We start from the raw sequence: 22,564 nt of genomic DNA, 5'->3' as shown, positions 1-22,564 counted from the left end.
GCCTTCGGAGCAGGAGAGGAGCAAAGGAAAAAAGTGCTAATCCCTTTACAAGATCTCGGTGCGGGCGGCCGTGGTAGGGGGCGGGTGGGGCGGTCCTCGGAGAGCCCGCCCCTGAGGCAGGCACAGCAGGCGGGCCCCGGCCCAGCTCCACCCCCGCCCCGGGCAACCGCCCCGCCCGACCACCCGCGGTACTACGCGCCTTCACCGCGGGCTGGCTCCCCAACCCCGTTGCCTCTCCTCCCGAGGAAGGCCCTCGTCCGCAGTCCAGGCCCCGGAGCGGTCGAGCAAGCCAGTAACGACTGGGCAGCAGCCGCCCCGACCGGGGAGCCGTGCCTGCCGACGCCCCGGCCGTGAAAAGGGGCCGGTGCGTCCTTTCTGCCTCCCCCACCTACTTGGGGCCCTAATACTGACTGTCAGTGCCCCCGTCCCGGCCTGGCACAGGATCGCCTCGCGGGTGCGGCCGGGGCCCGGAAGCTCTCCGTGCAAACGCTGTGGCTTCTCAGGAACGTGAGGCCCTGAGCGACGAGGGCCTGGGCTCCGGGTCCGAGAAGAGAGCGCGATTCCTGCGGCGCCCCGACTAGCCTGGGGAACTCTCTGGAACCGAGCGCAAGCCGGAGACCGCCACCCAATCCCGAATCTCCGCCCGGCCCGGCCAGCGGGGGGCAGCGGCAGCAGCCAGGGCCGCGGGAAGCTGGGGCTCCCAGCCGGACAGCCAGCCGGGCACAGCCCCTCGAGTGCGAGTCCTCTACGCCCGACACACGGCGCCCGCCTTGAGGTCCGCGCCGCCGTCGCGCGGCGCCGGGGCGGGCGGTCCAAAGCCCTCGTGGCCGTAGCAGCGTAGTGCCGCCTCCTCGTAGGCCTCCAGGATGGTCTGGCGCTCCTCGGGCGTGAAGTCCATGGAGAAGGGGTGCACCTGCAGAATGTGCCGTTTGATGGTGCTGACCTTGAGCGTGGCCAGCGCGCCCCCGCACACCATGCACACCAGGCCGCGCCGGCTGCCGTCGTAGTCCATCAGGTACTCGCCCCGCCAGCGCGGCTGGTAGTTCCGCCGCTGCTCTCGGCTGCGGGGGGGAGGCGGCGGGGGAGGCGGCGGTGGCGGCGGCGGCAGTGGTGGGAAAGCGAGTCCCCCGGGTTCTGGGCCGTCTTCATCGTCCTCCTCTTCCTCGGCGGGCCGCTCCGACGGTTCTCCAGGGGAATGCGGGACGTCGCCTAGGGCGGAACAAAGGACCGCACTGGAGCGTCTGGGCTTCGTAACCCCCCACCTTTGCCCTGTCCCACCCTCCCCTCTCCCCTTCGACCTTCCACTCTCCCCACCCCCTTCTACCCTGGCCCCTCTCCCTCTCCACCTGCTCTGGCCCTCCGCCAGCTCACCCCACCACTCCTCCTCCTCCTCTGGCTCCTCCTCCTCTTCCCCTCCCCCCTCCTCGGAGGCTGCGGCTGTGCTGGGGGTGGCAGGGTCCCTGGGGGACTCGGGGCAGGGCAGCCCCAAGGCCAGCAGGTGGGCGGCCTTCTCGCTCCACTCCTGGGCGATGAGGGCCCTGACTGGCCCGCTGAGGCGCGTGGAGCCCGGGTGGCGCTGGCGGATGTGCCGCTTGATGGTGCTCATCTTGAGCGAGGCCAGCGCGCCCCCGCACACCATGCACACCAGGCCGCGCCGGCCGCCGTCCAACTCCATGAGGTACTCCAGCCGCCAGCGCTCCTGGTAGTGGCGGCGGTGGTCGCGGCCCCGCGGAGACCGGCCCGGGATCCCCACCCTCTCGCCCTCCTCCAGCTCCTCCTCCTCTGCCGGCCCGGGCCTCTCAGGGACCCAGCCAGCCTCTTCCTTTACGTCTGGGGGGCTGAGATCCTGAGAGGAGGGGGCTCCAGCAGCGGGGGCCGAGTCCCGGCTCTTTCTGGTCAGGTCCTGGGGGACGAGGTCATCGTCTGTTGGGGAAGGGGTGAGGGAGAGGGGCTCAGCCTGCTGGCTGGGTTGCCCTTACCCACACAGAGGGGTCCCTTGCTCCTCTCCCCAGCCCTAAGCTAGAGGGCCCAACCAGAGAGAGAGAGAGAGAGAGAGAGAGAGAGAGAGAGGGAGCGGGAGTGTGTGTGTGTGTAGGGGGGGGAATGAGTCCTCGTGTGTGTGTGTGTGTGTGTGTGTGTGTGTGTGTAGGGGGGGGAATGAGTCCTCGTGTGTGTGTGTGTGTGTGTGTGTGTGTGTGTGTGTAGGGGGGGAATGAGTCCTCCCGGGGTGTGTGTGTGTGTGTGTGTGTAGGGGGGGGGATGAGTCCTCCCGGGTGTGTGTGTGTGTGTGTGTGTAGGGGGGGATGAGTCCCTCCCGGTTCTGGCCACAGACCTCACTTTGCAGCCCTTATATGAAGGGGTCCTGGCCCTGGGATGGGCCTCGCACCTGGTGGGGACTGGGTGAGCTCAGACAGTGCCTCGGGCTGGCCACCCCAGGCTTGCAGCAGGGCGCTGCGCTGGGGGCCGCTGAGCCCCAGGGAGCTGGGGTGCACCTCCAGCACGTGGGCACGGATGTCATCCAGGTGCAAGCTGGGTAGTGCCCGGCCACAGGCCATGCACACCAGCCGGTTCCCCCGCGGGTCATAGTCCATGAGACACTCTGCCCGGAACCAGTTCTGCAGGGACTCCTTCAGCCTCCGCTCCAGGCGCCGGGCACCCAGCCCCCTGCTGCCCCCAGCCCTCCGGGAGGCAGACAGGCGCCGACGCCGAGCCCGGGGTGCCCCTGAGCCCCCTCGCCGCTGGCGCCGGCCGCCCCCACCAGCTGGGGCTTTGCCTGAAAGGGTTGGAGGAAGGGAAGGAACTGAGATGCTGGCCCTCCGGGGGAGCCCCCGCCACCACAGCCAGGTCCTCCATCCATAAGCCTCTCCCTCACTCCGACTCTGAGCCCTCTGCCTAAGCTTTACCCTTCCCTTCCTCTCCCCTCAGGTCTTCACTCCTCCATCTCCTAATCCTCCTGAACACAAACCCTCAGCCCACCCGACTCCTCCCCCAGACCCACATTCTAGCCCCTTCCCTAGACTTCACTGTCAGTCATACCTTTCCAATGCCCTCTGCTCCCAGACCTTCCCCAGCCTCTCTCCCCAGCCTCCACTCCCTGGATCCTTCTAAAACCACAGAATGTCAAAGCTGTCAGGGACGCTGGAGACCCCCTAACCCCACTGTCTCTCCCCCACTATTGTCCAATAAACAGACCTCACCCCAAAAAGGAGCAATAACTTGCTCCAGAAAACCAGCTAGTTGGCTAAGAAGCCCAGGCTGTCCCCACCTGGCCCCGTCCACCACCCAGGCCCTTGCTTCCCCATGTCCTACATTACCTGGGCCCTTGGGAGGGCAAGCCTGGAGGCCGGCCCCTTCCTCCTCCTCTTCCTCCTCCTCCTCCTCCTCCTCCTCAGCCCCCTGGGCCCCTAGGCCCTCAGCCTCTCCACAGGCCCCCAGCCCCAAGTGGGCATCCCAGCTGTTGCTGATGACTTCCTTCTCCCGGGGACTCCAATGCAGGGAGTAGGGGTGCTTTTGGCGGATGTGTCGCTTGATGGTGCTGAGCTTGAGAGTGGCCAGGGAGCTGCCGCACACCATGCACACCATGCCGTGACGGGCAGGGTTGAAGTCCATTAGGTACTCCAGCCGCCAGTGGTCGTGGTAGTAGCGCCGGTGGTCACGGCCAGGGATGCGGCTCTTTCCAGGCCTCGAGGCCCGGGCCTCACAGTGGTCTGAGTATTTCCTGCCTGAGGATGCTGGTCCCCTGGCCCTGGAGGAGGGCAGGGGGGCACTCCCCCAGGTCCCCAAGGCACCCCCTTCCAGCTGAAGATCTTGCCCTGAAGAGGGGGAAAGGGAGACAGTTTTTCAATCTCCGATTTCCAGGGAAAGAACCTAGGGCTTCGATTTTGCAAGAGAAGGGAGGTGGGAGAGAGGTCATTCAGGGGCAGGAAAGGGATGGCAACAGCAATAAAAGGGAGGTGGTAGAGCAGGGCGTCAAAACATTGGTCCTTTACAAAGAGCAAGACCCCTTTAAGAGAGGATCAAGAACAAAAGAATGCAGGGCACAGCTCTGACTTTTTAAAAAATAAGGTGAAGGCCAAGGAGGCAGCAGGCTCTGCAAGGCACCCTTTTTGGATGAGAGCTGTAGGGGTACAGCCAGGAGAGCAGCATGCCCTGGCGGTTACAGCCGCAGCAGGGTGAGAAGAACAAAGGGGGCATCTGTCTGCATCCAGGGCTGCACACAGGACCCACTGCCCAAGGCCCCAGCCAGGAGGGCCCCACCCAAAGATGATCTTCTCCCTCTTTCCAATAATGCCTCAAATACACCCTCCTGAGAATCCTATTTTAAAGGGCACAAAGCATTGTCAGTTCCCCAAATTTAGAGACCCACAGGAGGGATCCCCATGACAAAGCTGTCAGCACCTCCAGAGAAAGGAGTTTTTAGGACTCTGACTTTCCTAGAGTCTGGGAGAGCCGATGACTGAAAGGGAATGACGGCAGGAGGGCCACCAGAGTGGCTACTGAAGACTCTGCAGCAGGGAGTGGCCACCACCCACTGGAGTCCATTAAGTCTTTCTGGGGATTTATTTTTTGCTCTGGCCGGGAGCCGGCCACTGCCCAGCAATCAGAGGGCAGTCAGTGGAGAGGCCACCAACCCAGTGGTGTTCCCTTTTGCCAAATAGAGACACTGAGCAGTCCCCCACCTTCCCTACAGTTTGGACCTTATTTTATTTAGAAAAGGGTCCCCTGGACAAGTAGGCTGAATAGACAGGTGTGGTCATTCTCCCAGTGGAGAATCCCCCGGTCTGGGAAACAAAAGGCAGGATCAGAGAGGGCTCCTGTCATCACTGTTTTTGTTTGGTTTTGGTGTAAGTAGATCCAAAGAAAAAGAAAACACTAGTTTCAGAGTCAGAAACCTGGGTTCGACTCCTGGCTTCACTGGTAACTTGCTCTGTGACCTCTGACAGGTCATGTCCGCTCTCTGGGCCTAAGCGTCTTTGTCTGCAAAGGCACTGGATAGCTAGCTGGTCTCTGAGCATCCTTCCAGCGCTGGATGTTAGTCTAAGGTGGACTGGCGCTTTAAGAGCCGAAAAAAGGGGAGGAGCTGGGATTCTTTAAAAACAAAAGGGGATGGGGAATTTCTGGGAGGGGAGCTCGGGGATTAGGGCTGAGTCTCCCTAGCCTGGACAGTAGCTTCATGGGTCTTAAGGCGTTGACCCTGAAGCAGAGGGATGAAGAAGAACAGTCTCTTCTGAGAGCAAACGAAGAGGACTGGCTGGTCCCCCATAGCTGACAAATTGTGGCAAAATTTCTGAAAAGAAGGGAGGGGGTAACGCGCGGACAGGAGTGGGTGTATGCCTTTGTGGGCGAGCCCATCCCTTTAAGAACTGCCCGCCGTGGGGAAGGTACTGGTAGGTCCCCAAGAGGCGCAAGCCGTGCTCTTTCCCAGGGAGAACGTAGGGAAAAAGAAAAAGGGTTCCTTTCTCTAGGCAAGGCCACAGAGGAGAGGGCAGCCCAACTTAAAGCAGCGGAGTCCCAGCTCAGTTCCTCTGGTGGGAAGCCCGGAAAGGGACCAAAGGTCTGGGCAGACTTTTAAGAGACAGCCGGATAAGGGAGACCACCTGGGAGTCTGAAAGAGAAAGGGGCGGGGGCCGCAAGTCCAAGAGCCTAGAGCGCGAGCCCCGCGGCGCCTGGCCAGGCCCTCTGGGGCCCCTCCAGCTTGGCCTCCAAGGCGGGGGCCGCGGGGCCCTTTAAGGGGGAGGGGATCCGCCCGAGCCCCGCGGGCCAACCCCGGGAGCTGGGCGGGGGGCTCCTCCGCTGGCCCTGCAGTCGCCATCCGCGCCCGCCAGGTGGCGCCCCCGGCCGCCCTGCCCGCGTCCCCCCCTTTGTTCGGCGGAGGAGAGGGGCCCGGAGCCCGGAGCCGCAGCCCTCCCCTCCCCCATGCCGGGGCCCCCGCCCGAGCCGCCGGCCCCAGCCAACTCTTACCGCCGTCGTCCTCCTCGGGCTCCGCGCCGCCGCTCGATCCGGCGGGCGGCAGCCGTCGGCCCCGTGCCGAGGCCGCTGCTGGCCCGGGGCCGCCCCTGCCGCCGCCGCTCCGGCTCCGGTGGTCCCCGCCAGGCTCCATGCGCTGCGCTGCGGAGCGGGGCCCCGGGGCGGCAGGGCGCGGGGCCGCGGGGCCGGCGGCGGCCCGCGCGCGGCGCTCGGTGCGCGGGGCCCCGGAGCGCGGGGCGCATGCACTGGGCGGCCGGCCGCACGGACGGCTGACTGCTAGCTCGGCGGCGCGGGCTGGACCGGGGTGGGGATTCCTGTCTGGGGCCCCTGGGGCTCCTTTAAGGGCTCCTGGGTAAATTTAAAGGGGCCGCGCGCTATTTCCTCCTGCCAGCTCGCGGGGGGCTGGGGGGAGAGGCATGAGGCGACCAGCCCGACCAAGGCTCCGCAACCTTCGCCTGCCGCGGACGTTAGGAGCACGGACCTCGCCGTCCTCGCGGGCCCGCGCCGCCGCCTCCGGGGCTCGGGTCCCGGCTCCTGAAGGGTCACCGAGGCGGCCAGGGGCGCCGCGTCCGTTGCGACGCGCTTCCACCCAAGCTCGGCTCGCAGCCACTGCCCCCTCGGGGCATCTAAGCGCCCGGCTCCCCGCACCGGCGTTGGCAAGGGGGTCGCCCGGTGGGGAGGCCCCGGTCCCTGCCAGGGACTGCCTCCTCCCGCGCGAGCTAGGCGCGGGCCCCAGAGCGGACACGACTGGCAGGGGCCCCAGATGGCCGCGTCCCCGCAGAGAGGGTGGAGCCGCGGGGGCGGCCGCGCCCCCTCCCGCGGGAGCCGCCCGGGAGCGCTGGGAGCTCGGGCTTCAGCATTGGAGGGCGGACGGGCCAAGCTCCCCCGGAGCTGGCCGGGGCGGGGACCGCGGCCGCGGAGACTCAGGCCGAGGAGAGGGGGCGCGCAGTAGACCGCGGAGAGCGGGCTGCGCCGGGGCCCGACGCTGCCGGGCGGAGGTGGCCCCAGGATGGAAGCCGAGAGAGGAGGGCGTGCGCCGCCGTGACTCAGGCTTCTGCCCCCGCAGGCCTGGGGGTGCGACACGAGGTCCTAGACGCGGTCCTGGACCCTCTGCCCCGCACGAGGAAGGGAAGAACGCTGTCCCCGGGCGGGGAGTCGGGCACCTGGGGACCCGCGCCACCACGGCTGGGAAGCTCTGGGGCGGACCCTGGTTGTGAGCCCCGGGATGCCTCGGAAGCCCCAGGTCCCAAGAAGCGGAGAGAAGGAACCTGGAGAAGCAGCTAGGGGCACGGCAGCCTGGGGTCCTTCCTCGAGGACCGGCTGGAGAAGCAGGTGCTTTCTGTGCCTGTGGTTGGTCACCCACAACAAAGGCGATTCCTAGAGATCCAAATTACAGGGTGCGGGAGGCCATACAGGGTCTCATTATTTAGAGGTGGGTTTTATTCTCTTCTTCGGGGAGGTGCCCAGCAACCCGTTAAAGAAGTCACTCTTGACACATTCATTTGCTCACTCTACACCTATTGTGTGCCAGCATGCTCCCAGGCGCTGGGCAGACAGCAGTGAGCAAGATGCGCAAGTCTGATACTGTTTCTGACTTAGCACCCACAGCTTATAAAAAGGAAACGATTCCAGTCCTTGGGGAGCCATGGGAAATATTAAATTACTTGGGACACAGGAAGCCTGCTTCCTAAGTGTTCGTGAAGAGGGACCAGGAACTAAAGTTTTTGAAGTGTCTAAAGGTGTCTGTCCCATTGGAGATGTTGTCCCATCACTTCCTCAGTCCCCATGAGGGCCTGCGAGAGACATCACCCTGGGTAAACAGAGTCTCCGTCATACAGCTCTGCTGTCTCCACTACTGGCCTTGCTGCACTCCACCCACTTGGGTGCCCACCAGGGGCCCTGGTGCTGATGTGGTGCCAGATGGGACCATGAGATGGGGGATTCCCTTATTCATATGTCCTTCACCTATGCCCGGCCAGGGACACAAAAGGAAAATAAGACACAGACCTGGCCTTCACATGTTCCTAAGTATGTTTTTTAAACAATTACAAAGACAACCCATGTTCAGAGCTGGCCACTGAGACACTTTTGGTAAATGTCCTTCTGGTTCTTTTTCTCTGTGTATAAATAGGATAATTTTGCTTGTTACCAACAAAAAGGTATCGACACCACCTAGAGCCATTTTTAACAACCTCTGGCTCCTCTCCTTGCTCACATCCTGCGTAGATTCAGGACCCGCTCCAAGCTCCACAGGTCCAAGGCATCTTCCACTCATCATCTGATCCTCACAGCCACCCTACAAAGATGAAGCTTTGCTTTGCAGATGAAGAAACGGAGACTCAGAGTCAAGAGTCTCACTCAAGTCCATTCATTCATTTACTTATCCACTTATTCAGAAAGCATTGACTGAGCCAGTCCTGAGTATGTAGCACTGGGCTGGGGATACAGAGGTTTAAAGATTATATAGCACAGCCCTGGGAGGTCCCATTCCCCACTTCCTAGGAACTCTCAGTCTGCTGGGTGGACAATGGCAGCCAGGGTCACATTAAGACTTTTCATGGGTCCTAGGTACTTTTGCCTCCATGGGCATCTTCCTCTAAAAAAAAAAGAAAGAAAAAGGAAAAAGGAAAAGAAAAATGATTTAATGGATTTTTTTGGGCCCTACAATTTTTTTTTCTGATGTGAGAAAAAATAACACATTTTCTTTGACCCTTAAAGTTCTTTTTTTCTTCTGATTTTTAAATAAGTTAAAATATTTTCATGAGCCCCTAAGATTATCAAGGGCTCTAGGCACTGTGCTCCCGGGGCCCAATGTCTAGCCAGCCTTGATTGCAATACAGGGTGACAAGTGCCAGGGGAGAGGCTACCCAACCAACTGGGGAAGACTTCTTAGGGAAGGTATGGCTTGAGCCAAGTCTTCAAAGGCCAGGAGGTATTACCAGGATGAGAAATAGAGGCAGGGAAGCTCTGGGGTGAAGGAAGATTTCCGGTGGGAGAGGCAGAAAAGGAAATGGAAAGAGCAGGGACAAGAGTCTCGGGTGCCTTTGCTGAGAGTCCATGTTTGTCCCAGAGGCCCGGGGAGTGCCTGGAGCCAGTGTGCAGGGCAGTCAGCAGGCAGCCCTGAGAACACAAGGGAGGAGGGCGAGAAGAGAGAGAAAGACTGAACACAGTTGGAGCCATCCACGCCAGCCACAGAAAGGCTGTAAGGCAGCAGCTACAGGGTGGATGGAGAGGAAGCCAAAGATTTGAGCAGGGTCCCAGCACATTGTGGTGCCATCTTCACTGCACACAGAGACACTGGAGGGGGGTGTGAAATGCCACCTGTGCCCCCAGCTGTGCCAGAAGGAAGGTGCACCTCTTCTCACCCACAAGCTATTTGTTAGCCAAGCGTGTACCTGAAAGCTGCCTCCACCTAGAGCGAGCATCTTTTCCTATTTCACTAGCACAGAGAAGCACCCCACCCTTTTTAAAATGAATGTGATTTTAAAAAATATTTATTTATTGTATTATTTATTTTGGCTGCGCTGGGTCTTAGTCGCGGCACGCGGGATCTTCGTTGTGGCATGAAGGATCCTTCGTGGCGGCATGTGGGATCTTTAGTTGTGGCATGTGGGCTTCTTAGTTGCAGCATGCGTGCGGGATCTAGTTCCCCGACCAGGGATGGAACCCGAGCCCCCTGCATTGGGAGCGTGGAGTCTTACCCACTGGACCACCAGGGAAGTCCCCAGAGAGGGCCCTTTTAACTAATTTCTAACAAAGGCCCTGTAGGTGCCAGCAGTGGTCCTAGATTGAGCTATATTACGAGGGTAGAACCTACAGGACGTGGTGACTGATGGAATGTGATGGCAAGAGAAAAGCCTAGCTAACGCCCAGCGCCCAGCGTCTGCACTGGAAGGGCAGGGATAGAAAAAGAAAGACAGATTTGGGGGCGGAGACAGAATGAGGTCACAGGTGGAGACCTTGGAGCCTGTATGGAAGCCAGAACTCCTCGTTTTTGCACCAGGCCACTTCCCCTCCATTCTCTGACACACATGCTTAGGCCACCATCTGTGGTCCTCAGCCGGCAGCACCGCAGGCTCCTTAGGGTGGCTGGTCCCAGCCTGCAAGAGCCACAGTCTCTCGGGGCAGAATCGGACTGTCTTTCCAGGGCCTCAGTGGCTCCTCTGGAGTCCCGTTGAAGGAAGGGCCTCCCTAGTGACTAGAAGGGGGTACTGTGAAGAGCGTTCCTAAAGGAAGTTTTTCAGGCCGTAAATAACATCCACCTCACTAGACCCAAATTTGCCACAAATTCTAGATTCTACTTTTCGAAATGTCTCAGAACTATAAAACGGGTTCAGAAAAGTGGGTTTTCAGTGTTCTCTAGAGGGCAGACCTAAACCCTTTCAAAGAACAAAAGTCAATGGGTCATACAGCCTATGAATGTCAAAGGGACTTTCCACGTAGACTGTACATTAAATCATCCCTTGTAAAACTCCAAAGGAATTTCAAGCCTAAAGATTATCTCCAGGTGTAAGGTAAACTGCAGACTTTATATGTGCGTGTTGAGGGGAGAGGGGGGAAGGAATTTCAACCCCAGGCACTCAAATTTGCAAATAAAACAGCCAATGATGTCTCTGTTTTTAGAGAAGAGAAAACTGGCAAAAGCTGTTTCCCAATGTTGCTTAGTCGAGTGTTCATTGCAGGTGAAGAGGATGTGACATATCCCAAGAGGGAGGGTCACAGGTGAGAAAGGAAGTAACTTGTCCAAAACACAGCTAGTAATTGGTGAAAAGAAGACTTAAACTCCAGCCTCCCGGTCTCTAAAGCCCTGACACTTAAAAACACTTTTTTAAATTATAAAATATTTCAAACATACAGAAAAAAATATATAAGTACCTATGTACATATTCTCATACCTCCCAGCTTTAACAACTGTAAACATTTTGATGTATCTGCTACATAGCATTTTTTAAGAAAGAAAATATCACAGAGACAGTTGAAGCTCCGAGGCAAGCCTTCCTGCTCCACCTCCTTCCTCCCTGCCCAAGTTCACCCTTCCTGAAGCTGGTGCTTGTCCCTCCCATACAAGTTGCAGTACTTTCACTGCCCACGTATTCATAAACAGTATAAATCAATGACTTACATGTTTTTAAGCTTTAACTAAGTAGAATTACTCCATACCTATCATTCTGGAACTTTCAAAGTTTCTTGCACTTACCCACACTACACAGTTTATTCTCAAACACATTCATTTATTCATTCATTCTTTCTTTCAACTCTTGTTTATTGAATGTTTGTTACAGATCTCACCACTGAGGTTGACTCACAGATGAAAACCCTAGGTCTCACATTCTGATTTCTGATTCTGATTCTGGAGGAGCTGGTCCAACGAAACATTCTTTTATTTGTTTGTTTTTAAGTTTAAAAATTTCTTATTTTTATACAGTGTTTAAAGGTTACTTTCCATGTATAGTTATTACAAAATATTGGCTATGTTCCCTGTGTTATACAATACATCCTTGAGCCTGTCTTACACCCAATAGTTTGTACCTCCCACTCCCCCCACCCCCAGTGAAACATTCTTAATGCCCAGGCTGTATAATTATTTATTGGGGTGACGTGATCACTCAGAAAATACAGGATAGCATTCGTGTTCTTACCTGTTGGTGCCGAAGGAAGAATAACTCTAAGGACCATGGCTCAAGTGGCTTGAGTTACCACTAGTGCAGAAAACCATAGATGCCTCAGAAGGTCCTCAGAACCAGCCTCAGATGCTGGCCTGCTGCTGGGTCCCCAGCTCCTCATTGTGGGGATGTCTTCAAGATGGTCTCAGTGTCCTACCCTCCTGATCTGGCTTATAAACATTTGAGGATGTTAGCCTTCCCTCTACTTCACCCCACTAAGGAGAGACAAGTCTCATAATGGTCCAACTCCCTGACCCGGCCCTGAGCAGAAACAGGGAACAAGAAGTAACTGAGGGACTTCTCTGGTGGCACAGTGGTTAAGAATCCGCCTGCCAAGGCAGGGGACACGGGTTCAAGCCCGGGTCGGGGAAGATCCCACATGCCGCAGAGCAACTAAGCCCGTGCACCATAACTACTGAGCCTGAGCTCTAGAGACCGCGAGCCACAAGTACGGCAGCCCACGTGCCTAGAGCCTGTGCCCCGCAACAAAGAGAAGCCACAGCAATGGGAAGCCCACACGCTGCCACAAGGAGTAGCCCCTGCTCGCCGCAACTGAAGAAAGTCCACGTGCAGCAACGAAGACCGGACGCAGCCAAAAACTAAAAAAAAAAAAAAAAAAAAAAAGAAGTAACTGACCAGCAAGGCCTTCATCCCTGTCCCTCTTTAAATGTGTCAAAACCAGACATGTGGGAAACTTCCCTGGTGGTCCAGTGGCTAAGAATCTGCCTTCCAATACAGGGGATGCAGGTTCGATCCCTGGTCAGGGAACTAAGATCCCACATGCCGCAGGGCAACTAAGCCCGCCACAACTACTGAGCCCACGTGCCACGACTAGAGAGAAGCCTGCGCGTTACAGTGAAGAGCCCCCCTCACCACAATGAAAGATCCCATGTGCCGCAACTAAGACCCGACGCAGCCAAAAATAAATAAATATTTGCTTTATAAAATGCTTCTTTATAAAAAACAAACATCAGACATGTGGGATTTCTTTGTCCCTTTTCTATAACCTGTCATCCAACACAGAACATTCCAGTGGTTACTTAATGTTTCATTAATCCTGTCTCAGTATGAGTCAGCACACTTTTATTGGTAAATGATGGAAAACACAACTTAAATTGGTTCAGTATTTTTTTTAAGGTGGGGAGAGGGTGTATTTGTTCATGGGACTGAAAACTACAGAAGAGCTGTCTTCAGACGTGACTTGACCCAAGGCTCAGTAGAGTCACCATGATCTTAGTGTCTCTCTGTCTCTCCCTCTCTTTGTTTTTATTTTTTTATTTTTTTTTAAACATTTATTTATTTATTTGGCTGCACCGGGTCTTAGTTGCAGCATGCAGGATCTTCATTGCGGCATGCGAGTTCTTAGTTGTGGCATGTGGAATCTAGTTCCCTGACCAGGGATTGAACCTGGGCCCCCTGCATTGGGAGCACAGAGTCTTAACCACTGGACCACCAGAGAAGTCCCTCTCTCTTTGTTTTTACCCTGCTTCCCTGGTTCCCTTTCGGACAAGTCTTTCAAATGATGGCCCCTAGCAGTTCCAGACCTGTTACTTCGCCATTTCAAGGCCCTCAGAAAAGAAACATCTTCCTTTCTCCAGCAACGTGAACAAAATCCCAGGTCTAACTCTCATTGGCCTGAATTGGATCACATGCTTAATCACATGTTTATCCCTCAACCCATCACTGTGACCAAACACATGGGATGTGCCACCTCCCTGTACCTGGGGTCAGATGCCCTTTCCGGGAGGAGTCAGCATGTGGACTGAGAAGGGTGGATGGTATAAGGAAAAACCATATGAAGTTAACAAAAGAAGGGATGCTGAATGGCAGAAACAAGATGTCTAGTCACTCATGTTGAGAATATATTGTCATTCCAGCTACTAACAAAACACTAGTAATACAGGGGCAAGGCACATTTGGGGGGTCATCTCTCCTATTCTATCCGTCACAATCCTGCAGGAGCTGGCTGTCCTCTGGCTCTCTGCCCAGCTCACCCCTCCCCACCCAGAGTGGGAGCCCCCAGCAGCCATCTTTCCTCCATACATTCCAGCTTAAGGGCCTAGAGGTGACTGTCCAGTGGAAGTGTCACCCTGATCCATGCAAAGCCAATCAGATCCTCTCTCCTGACACTTTTCGGGATTTCACAGACAGCTAGATGATGTCTGAGGGTGGGTGGCTGAAGCTGCATCGATCAGGACCAGGCCTCTCGCACTATGCGGAACAGAGTGAGGAGACCCAGACTGTGGAAAGGGGAAAAGGTGCTGCCTGCCCTTCCTGCTTCCAAGCCCTGAAGAGGCCTCATTACACGCATACCTGGGTCCCCTGGGATACATCCCCTTTTTCATTTCCTTAAATTAATCTCTGATTCTTGCAACAAAAAGCTCCTACTATGAGCCAGCAGTGACTATAAGACATAGCCCTTCCCCTCACAAAGTTACAGGGTCTTATAATTCAATAAGAAAAACTCATCGGGCTTCCCTGGTGGCGCAGTGGTTCAGAGTCCGCCTGCCGATGCCGGGGACACGGGTTCGTGCCCCGGTCTGGAAGGATCCCACATGCCGCGGAGCGGCTTGGCCCATGAGCCATGGCCGTTAAGCCTGCGTGTCCGGCGCCTGTGCTCCGCAACGGGAGAGGCCACAACAGTGAGAGGCCCACATACCGCAAAAAAAAAAAAAAAAAAAAGGAAAAAAAAAAAGAAAAACTCATCATACACTTAAAAAAAAAAAAAAAAGGTCAAAGGCTAAAAATAGGCAGTTCACAGTCCAGGAACGACAGGTGGCCAGCAAAGTAGCTCAACTTTACTTGTATTCAGGAAAGTGCTGATTAAACAGCAAGATATTGTTAGTCACCCAATTGATTGGCAAAGATTTTAAAGTTTGAAACTATCAGGAATGGGGAGGGCATGAGGAAAGGGGGACACACAGCTGAGAATGTGTCAACTACTAGGGCCAATTTGTTTTTGTTTTTTAAATTTATTTATTTATTTATTTATTTATGGCTGCACTGGGTCTTCACTGCTGCGCGCGGGTGTGGGATTTCTCTAGTTGTGGCAAGCGGGGGCTACTCTGTTGCAGAGCACAGGCTCTAGGCGTGCGGGCTTCAGTTGTGGCACGCGGGTCAATAGTTGTGGCTCGCATGCTCTAGAGGGCAGGCTCAGTAGCTGTGGTGCACCGGCTTAGTTGCTCCGCGGCATGTGGGATCTTCCCGGACCAGGGCTCGAACCCACGTCACCTGCACTGGCAAGCGGATTCTTAACCACTGTGCCACCAGGGAAGCCCCACTAGGGCCACTTCGGAAAGCAATTTAACCAAATCTATTGAAATCTAAAAATGCACAGACTCCTAAAGGCAATGTGGTATCCTGGATTGGATCCTGAAACAGATAAAGGACATTAGTGGAAAAGCTAGTGTTATGGACTGAATTGTGTCCCCTCCTAAATTCATATGTTGAAGACTTAACCCCCAATGTGACTGTATTTGGAGACGGCCTTTAGAGTGGTAATTAGGTTAAATGAGATCATAAGGACGGGGTCCTAATTCCATAACACTAGTGTCCTTCTAAGAGGAGGAGACACCAAAGACCTCTCTCTCTCTCTCCATGCAGGTATGCACAGAAGAAAAGCCATGTGAGGACACAGGGAGAAGGTGACCATCTGCAAGCCAAAGAGAGAGGCCTCATAAGACAACCCTGTTGGCACCTTGATCTTGAACTTCGAGCCTTCAGAACTGTGAGAAAATAAATTTATGTTGTTTAAGTCACCCAGTCTGTGATATTCTATTATAGCAGCCTGAGAAGACTAATACAACTAATGAAATCCAAATAAAGTCTAGAGTTTAGTTCACAGTAATATGCAAAAGTTGGTTTCTTAGTCTTGACAAATGTACCGTGATAATGTAAGATGATAACGTTAGAGGAAACTGGATGAGGGAAATATGGGAGCTCTCAGTACTCTTTGCAACTTTTCTATAAATCTAAGTTTATTCCAAAATTTTAAAAAGTTTATTTGCAAAATGCACATACCCTCTGATCCAGCGATTCTACACTGGAGAAACGTACATGTACAAGAAGATATGGATAAAGGGTGTTCCTTGCATGTCAGGTAATGACAATCCAGGAATTACCTAACTGTCCTTCAGTAGGAAAAGAGCTGAATAAGCCAGAGAATGTTCATGCTATAAATACTATATGGCAGTAAAAAAGAATGAGGTAGAGCTATGTGTATTAAAGTGATGAAAGTAAGATGCAGAAGGATTTAAGTTATTCAATAAAATACTATCATGAGAAAAAGAGGAAGAGTTGCGGGGTGATGGAGCAGCTTGGAGGCTGCTGGGGCTTTCAGGTGGGTGGACACCTCTGCCCCGTTGGCCACTTGGTGCCCACTGCCCCTTGGACATGTCTCCTCCTTCCTGTTTCTCTGTCTTCTTTCTTCCCCTTAACTGTTCACTAAAAACAGTCATTGTATTTCATTAGGTTATATTTGCCCAATTCTTAGGGAAAGACAAGCACTTTTTTGATTATCTTCCCACTTATTCACGCAATATATACACAATTACTATTTCTTGTATGTGGCCTTCAGGAAGTTCTATGAAACAGCAGCCCTGAAATGTCATGTTCTCTATAATCAAGGACTTGCCCAGTGTGCAAAGCTGGCAGCAGTGCAGGGATAATAGAAGCTGCTGCCTGAACTATTGGGACATTTACATCCTTTGGGGGGTCCTATCGGTTTTATAATGTTGGGGAATGTGAATGGTCCCCAACATTCCATGTCCAATCACACAAATGCCTTTATATTCTAACTCCTGAGTGTCTCTCCCCTGCTGACCGAACTTTCAGAGCCTGTTGTTAAAAGGTATTGAGGCGGACTTCCCTCGTGGCGCAGCGGTTAAGAATCTGCCTGCCAGTGCAGGGGACACGGGTTTGAGCCCTGGTCCGGTAAGAACCCACATGCTGTGGAGCAGCTAAGCCCATGCGCCACAACTACTGAGCCTGCACTCTAGAGCCCACGAATCACAACTACTGAGCCCACGTGCCACAACTACTGAAGCCACACACCTAGAGCCCGTGCTCTGCAACAAGAGAAGCCCCCGCACAGCAACGAAGAGTAGCCCTCGCTCGCCGTGACTAGAGAAAGCCCACACGCGGCAACGAAGACCCAATGCAGCCAAAAATAAATAAATGAATGAATAAAAATTTAAAAAAAAAAGATACTGAGGCACATTAAAATTTTAGGAATTTATTTGAGAAAGAATCCATCCAGGGCTTCCCTGGTGGCACGGTAGTTGAGAGTCCGCCTGCCGATGCAGGGAATACGGGTTCGTGCCCCGGTCCGGGAAGATCCCACATGCCGCGGAGCAGCTGGGCCCGTGAGCCATGGCCGCTGAGCCTGCGCGTCCGGAGCCTGTGCTCCGCAACGGGAGAGGCCACAACAGTGAGAGGCCCGCGTACCGCAAAAAAAAAAAAAAAAAAGAATCCATCCAAATTGGTCATCATCAAATGGGAAGTGGTTAGCACTCCGCAGATGGGAGCTGAGGAAAATCTTTTATAGAGAAAATGTGGAAGCAAAGTAAGGAAATTACTGATTGACTATAGCTTCAACGCTATTTGGCTGTTAATGATTGGTTGTTAGGTTTTGCTTTCATAACCTCGAGGTATTTACAGGTTAACATTTTGGTTTGCTTACGTAGGTGCGGAGGCACTAGAGCCACCTCAGTCTAATGGTCTCTTTGTTTAATTTAACAATTCTCCCTTTTGATCATCTGGAGGATGAACAAAAGTTTAGTATTAGCCCCATTCTCAGTCACTATGAGAGTTAAATTGCTCTTATCAGGTTATGATGTCAGATCCATAGAAGAATTGCTTTTGCTGTTTATCCCATTGTACATCTTGTTTCTGTTTCTCCAAGCACAGTGAGACCATCTGATTTGCTGCTGATGGCTGCAAACATGCATTTGAGATCTTTGAGGCAACACAGCCCACCAGGGAGACTGCAATGATGACTCCTGGGGGATAATACCAAAAGACTGAAGTACACTCCTTAGCCAGGCAGGGCCCCCATAAACCAAAACAGTTGGTATCAAGTAAATCAAAGAATGTACCTGATGTGGTACCAATCTGTTTTAGCCAAGTAGCTTGTTTGTTAATTTCTTGTATTTGAGTTTTTACAACACCAGAGGTGCTAATTCAGGTACAGCAGGAGGTGTTAGCTATGGCACAGACCCCTTGTTCAACCAACAAATAATCTAAAGCAATTTTACTATCTAAAACCACCTTAGCTAGAGAGCCTAGGTACTTTTGTTGTGCAGCCAAGGCCTTAGCAGTAGACTCAGCTATGGTTGCCAGAGTTAAGAAAAAGTTTCTAAACATATGTTTGTTTATACTAACTCCAAGCCAAGGAAGTAGGGACCATCCAAATGATGCCCATCCAGAGGTGTTAACATCTGCTGACAAACTTCTTTTTGCTCCATAGTATAAATTCAAGGGAGTGGCCAACGTTGAGTTTCTGAGGTATTATGAAGGGACAATGGAACACTAAATGCAGCAAGAGCACAGTGCCCTGGGACTTCCCTGATGGTCCATTGGTAAAGAATACGCCTTCTAATGCAGGGGACACAGGTTTGATCCCTGGTCAGGGAACTAAGATCCCACATGCCGCGGGGCAGCTAAGCCCATGCGCCACAACTAGAAAACCCACATGCCACAACTAGAGAGAAGCCTGTGCGCCCCAACAAAAGATCCCGCATGCTGCAACTAAGACCTGACGCAGCCAAAAATAAAAATAAATAAAAAAAAGAGCACAGTGCCCTTTCATCCTCCAGCTGTCAAGACAATGAGTTGCTCAAGCATAGAGGCCAATACCAAAACTTCCACATATAAAGCCATAGCCAGGAAGTGCACATAGGGCTCCCTCATAAGTATTAGCATCTGTAGGCTCATTGGTTGGTACAGAGGTGTTAGCATCATCCTACCAAGACCCAACATACTGAAAGACCACCTAAATATATGGGCCTGTCAGCAAGCCTATAAATGGTCTGATTTACATTGGCTGCTCTGCAGTGTTTTATATATATATATATATATATATATATATATATATATATAGAGTGAATCTCATTTTCCCATCCCAGGGTTGGATTAAATTGAAGCGAGGAATGGGGATATGTAGATTTAGTATTTTTACCTTTATAAAAGGGAGCTGCCGAACAATTTAGGCACACAGTGGCATTTGGGATTTCAGTGAAATTACTTGTAGGGTAAACTAAAGGGTCTCTCCCTTCATGTACTGATTTTGGTTTAGCATGACAAATCCAGCAGTTAGTTAAGTTTCCTGCAGTAGCTATTGTTTGTGAAATCCTAATTATAGTGTTATCTTTCCATGCATTAATGAAGAGAAAAAGCAGAGAGCAAGTAGGTGAAAGGGATAAAGATTTCATATTGGAGATAAAGATCTTGATCTGTGATCTCCAGCGAGCTGTCCACCTCAAGATGTCATTTGTTTCTGGGGAGGAATCTCCCAATTTTAACTTTAGATTTCCGGCTAGTATGCAGTTCCAAGAGTTTGGAGGAGCCCTTTACAACTGGGAGATGTGGACCCAAGGTTCAAGTCTCTGAAGTTTGGCTGCCATCTGGGCAGTGAGGAGAACCTGAATGGTCCCTTCTAACGAGGTTCAAGGGCAGTCTTTCTCAGGTGTCGTTTCCTGAGAAGAAGACCCACTCCCCAGGTTCTAAGCTGTAGAAACCTCGACAATCTGTAGGAGGGTCATGAAAAGCTTCTTTTACCTGGTGGAAATACATTTTAGCATAATACGTTAAAGCTTTACAATATTGAATCATATCAGAATTTGAGTACAGGAGACAGATGTGCTTCTATCACCAAGGGCACAGGTTTTCCTGTCACTATTTCATAAGGTATTACTTTATCCTTTCCCATAGGTGTTGATCTAATCACCATTAAAATGAATAGTAGAACTTTAGGCCAGGGCAGTCCAGTTGATTCTGTTAATTTAGCTAGCTTTAGTTTTAAGTTACCATTTGTCTGTTCTACTTCACCAGCTGACTAAGGACAACGATAATGCCATTGAGTCAGCAGTGCTTTACTTGTTTAATTTTTTGTCTGGTGAAATGAGTTCCCCTATCATTGAAGATTTCTCTGGGGAAGCACCAGGAAGGAAATATATTTTCTAAAAGTTTCTCAGCCACAGTTGCGGCATCAGCCTTTCTGCATAGGAAGGCTTCAATCAATCCTGAGAACATACAAGCAATTACAAGAACATATCAGTAACCCACTGAGGGAGGCAAGTGAATGAAATCCATCTGTAAGTGTTCAAACGGCCTGCCCAGTAGGTGGTGAGAATGCTCCATCTAATACCTTAATAGTCTTTCCAGGGTTATGGGTTTGACAAATCAGGTATTGGTGGTAAACCAAATTTGTGACCTTGGAGTAGTCATTCCACCAATACTTCTTCATAATTTGGATCATTTTATCTGTGCCATGATGAGTTGCAGAATGTAGAGCTTTTACTAATGGCATTTTCAAGGATTCAGGAAGAACCAGGCGACTATCCTGGCCCTCAGTGAATTGTTTAATATGAAATTTGCACCCTTGTTGGTCCCAACATTGTTGCTCCAGCTCAGATGCCTGATTTTGTCTTTTATATAAATTATCATAAATAATTTGGTTAGAATCAATCTTATGGAGTTCATTCAAGTTGCATATTGATACAATTTTAGTGATGGCTGATTTAGCATGGAAGTCTGCTAGAGCATTTCCCTGATACTCAGGTTCTGTCTTTCTAGTATGAGCTTCAGTTTTAATAACTGCAATTCAGTTAGACAATAGAATGACAGAGAGCTGTTCATTTACTTGGGGCCGTGGTTTGTTTTTTTCTCTTTTTTTTTGGCCACCCTGAGCAGCATGTGGAAATTCCCCGACCAGGGATAGAACCTGCACCCCCTGCAATGGAAGCACAGAGCCCTAACTACTGGACCACTGGGGGAGTGCTACATGGGGCCCATTTTTTTTTTTTAAGATTTTTATTTTATTTATTTATTTTTGGCGGGGTTGGGTCTTTGTTGCTGCGCGCGGGCTTTCTCTAGTTGCGGCGAGCGGGGGCTGCTATTCGTTGCAGTGCACGGGCTTCTTACTGCTGTGGCTTCTCTTGTTGCAGAGCACGGGCTCTAGGCGTGCAGGCTTCAGTAATTGTGGCACACAGGCTCAGTAGTTGTGGCTCACGGGCTCTAGAGCGCAGGCTCAGTAGTTGTGGCACACGGGCTTAGTTGCTCCGTGGCATGTGGGATCTTCCCGGACCAGGGCTCGAACCTGTGTCCCCTGAATTGGCAGGCGGATTCTTGGTTTTTTTGGTTTTTTTGTTTTTTTTGCGGTACGTGGGCCTCTCACTGTTGTGGCCTCTCCCGTTGCGGAGCACAGGCTCCGGATGCGCAGGCTCAGCGGCCATGGCTCACAGGCCCAGCCGCTCCGTGGCATGTGGGATCTTCCCGGACCGGGGAACGAACCCGTGTCCCCTGCATCGGCAGGCAGACTCCCAACCACTGCGCCACCAGGGAAGCCCGGCAGGCGGATTCTTAACCACTGCACCACCAGCAAAGCCCTGGGGCCCATTTTTGATCAGCCTTCCACCAGCAGTGAGGAACCTCTCTGTTTCCATAATATACCAAAGTCATGGACCACCCCAAACGCATATTTACTATCTGTATAAAGGTTTACTGATTTTCCTTTGAATAGCTGACAACTCCGAGTGAGAGCATATTTTATTGTTCTGCTGGTTGAGCAAAGTTAAATTGGGGAAGGCTTCACCTTTCCAATAATTCCTATTGAGCTGTCATAGCATATCCTGATTGATTTTTCCCTTCCGCATTCTTAGCATAGGACCCAGCGACAAAGAGTATCAAATCTTGGTTTTCTAACGATGTGTCCTGTAAGTCAATGCAAGGGGTCAATAACCATGACACCATGTCTACACAGTTACAGTGATCTGTACCATTGTCTGCAAGGGCAGCAGTGTTGAGAAAGTTGCAGCGCTCAAGAAGAAGCTTAGATGTATATAGCACAGGGAGAACAGCTTGATGCTTTGTGACGATATAGAGGGGTGGGATAGGGAGGGTGGGAGGGAGACAAAAGAGGGAGGGGATATGGGGATATATGTATACATACAGCTGATTCACTTTGTTGTACAGTGGAAACTAACACAACATTGTAAAGCAATTATACTCCAATAAAGATGTTAAAAAATATGTATATATATATACACACACATATATGGGAATGAAATAAAACTATAAAATGAAAAAAAAAAAAGATGGAGGTTAGAAAGTGAAAGGAGGGACTTCCCTGGCGACCCAGTGCTTAAGACTCTGCGCTTCCACTTCAGAGGGGATGGGTTTGATCCCTGGTCAGGGAACTAAAATCCCACATGCCGCGCAGCTAGGCCAAAAAAAAAAAAAAAAGTGAAAGGAGAAGGATCTCATGTTAGTCGGCTTGCTGAAAAATGTTGAGTATGATGGGAGTTTAATAGACTCTCAACAGCATGAGGTATAAGTATAAGTCATATCCTAATATGAAATGGACAAATTCTTAGAAAAGTACAACCTTCCAAGACCGAACCAGGAAGAAATAGAAAATATGAACAGACTAATCACAAGTAACGCAATTGAAACTGTGATTAAAAGTCTTCCAACAAGGACTTCCCTGGTGGCACAGCAGTTAGGAATCCACCTGCCAATGCAGTGGACACAGGTTTGAGCCCTGGTCCAGAAAGATCCCACATGCCGTGGAGCAACTAAGCCCATGCACCACAGCTACTGAACCCACGTGCTACAACTACTAAAGCCCATGCGCCTAGAGCCTGTGCTTTGCAACAAGAGAAGCCACCACAATGAGAAGCCCATGAACCACAAAGAAGAGTAGCCCCCACTCGCTG

The 22,564-nt window shown here is 52.2% G+C and overlaps 1 protein-coding gene and 1 pseudogene across 3 annotated transcripts in view; one reads left to right on the top strand and one right to left on the bottom strand.

The window, feature by feature from the left end:
* Positions 1–745: 745 nt before the first annotated feature.
* Positions 746–6,100, bottom strand: ZFTA (zinc finger translocation associated; the record flags this gene model as incomplete). Of its 2 annotated transcripts, XM_079707298.1 has the most annotated exons (5): positions 746–1,209; positions 1,372–1,923; positions 2,387–2,773; positions 3,315–3,812; positions 5,962–6,100. In XM_079707298.1, the coding sequence occupies 5 exons, from the start codon at positions 6,098–6,100 to the stop codon at positions 746–748; spliced, it is 2,040 nt and encodes a 679-aa protein (XP_079563424.1). The 2 variants fall into 2 exon arrangements, with proteins under 2 accessions (XP_079563424.1, XP_079563425.1); XM_079707299.1 differs by lacking the exons at positions 1,372–1,923; positions 2,387–2,773.
* A 7,743-nt stretch (positions 6,101–13,843) lies between these two features.
* Positions 13,844–22,564, top strand: part of LOC307055493 (large ribosomal subunit protein mL40-like) — a 29,720-nt pseudogene continuing 20,999 nt past the window's right edge. Inside the window, exon 1 of the transcript in view lies at positions 13,844–13,855. The product of the transcript in view is annotated as a large ribosomal subunit protein mL40-like (transcript). The remainder of the gene's footprint in view (positions 13,856–22,564) is intronic.

The sequence above is a fragment of the Hyperoodon ampullatus genome (assembly GCF_949752795.1).
Source record: "Hyperoodon ampullatus genome assembly, chromosome: 7".
Taxonomy (NCBI): Eukaryota; Metazoa; Chordata; class Mammalia; order Artiodactyla; family Ziphiidae; genus Hyperoodon; species Hyperoodon ampullatus.
Note: the sequence above shows the minus strand (reverse complement) of the source record. Positions and strands in the feature narration are given on the sequence as shown.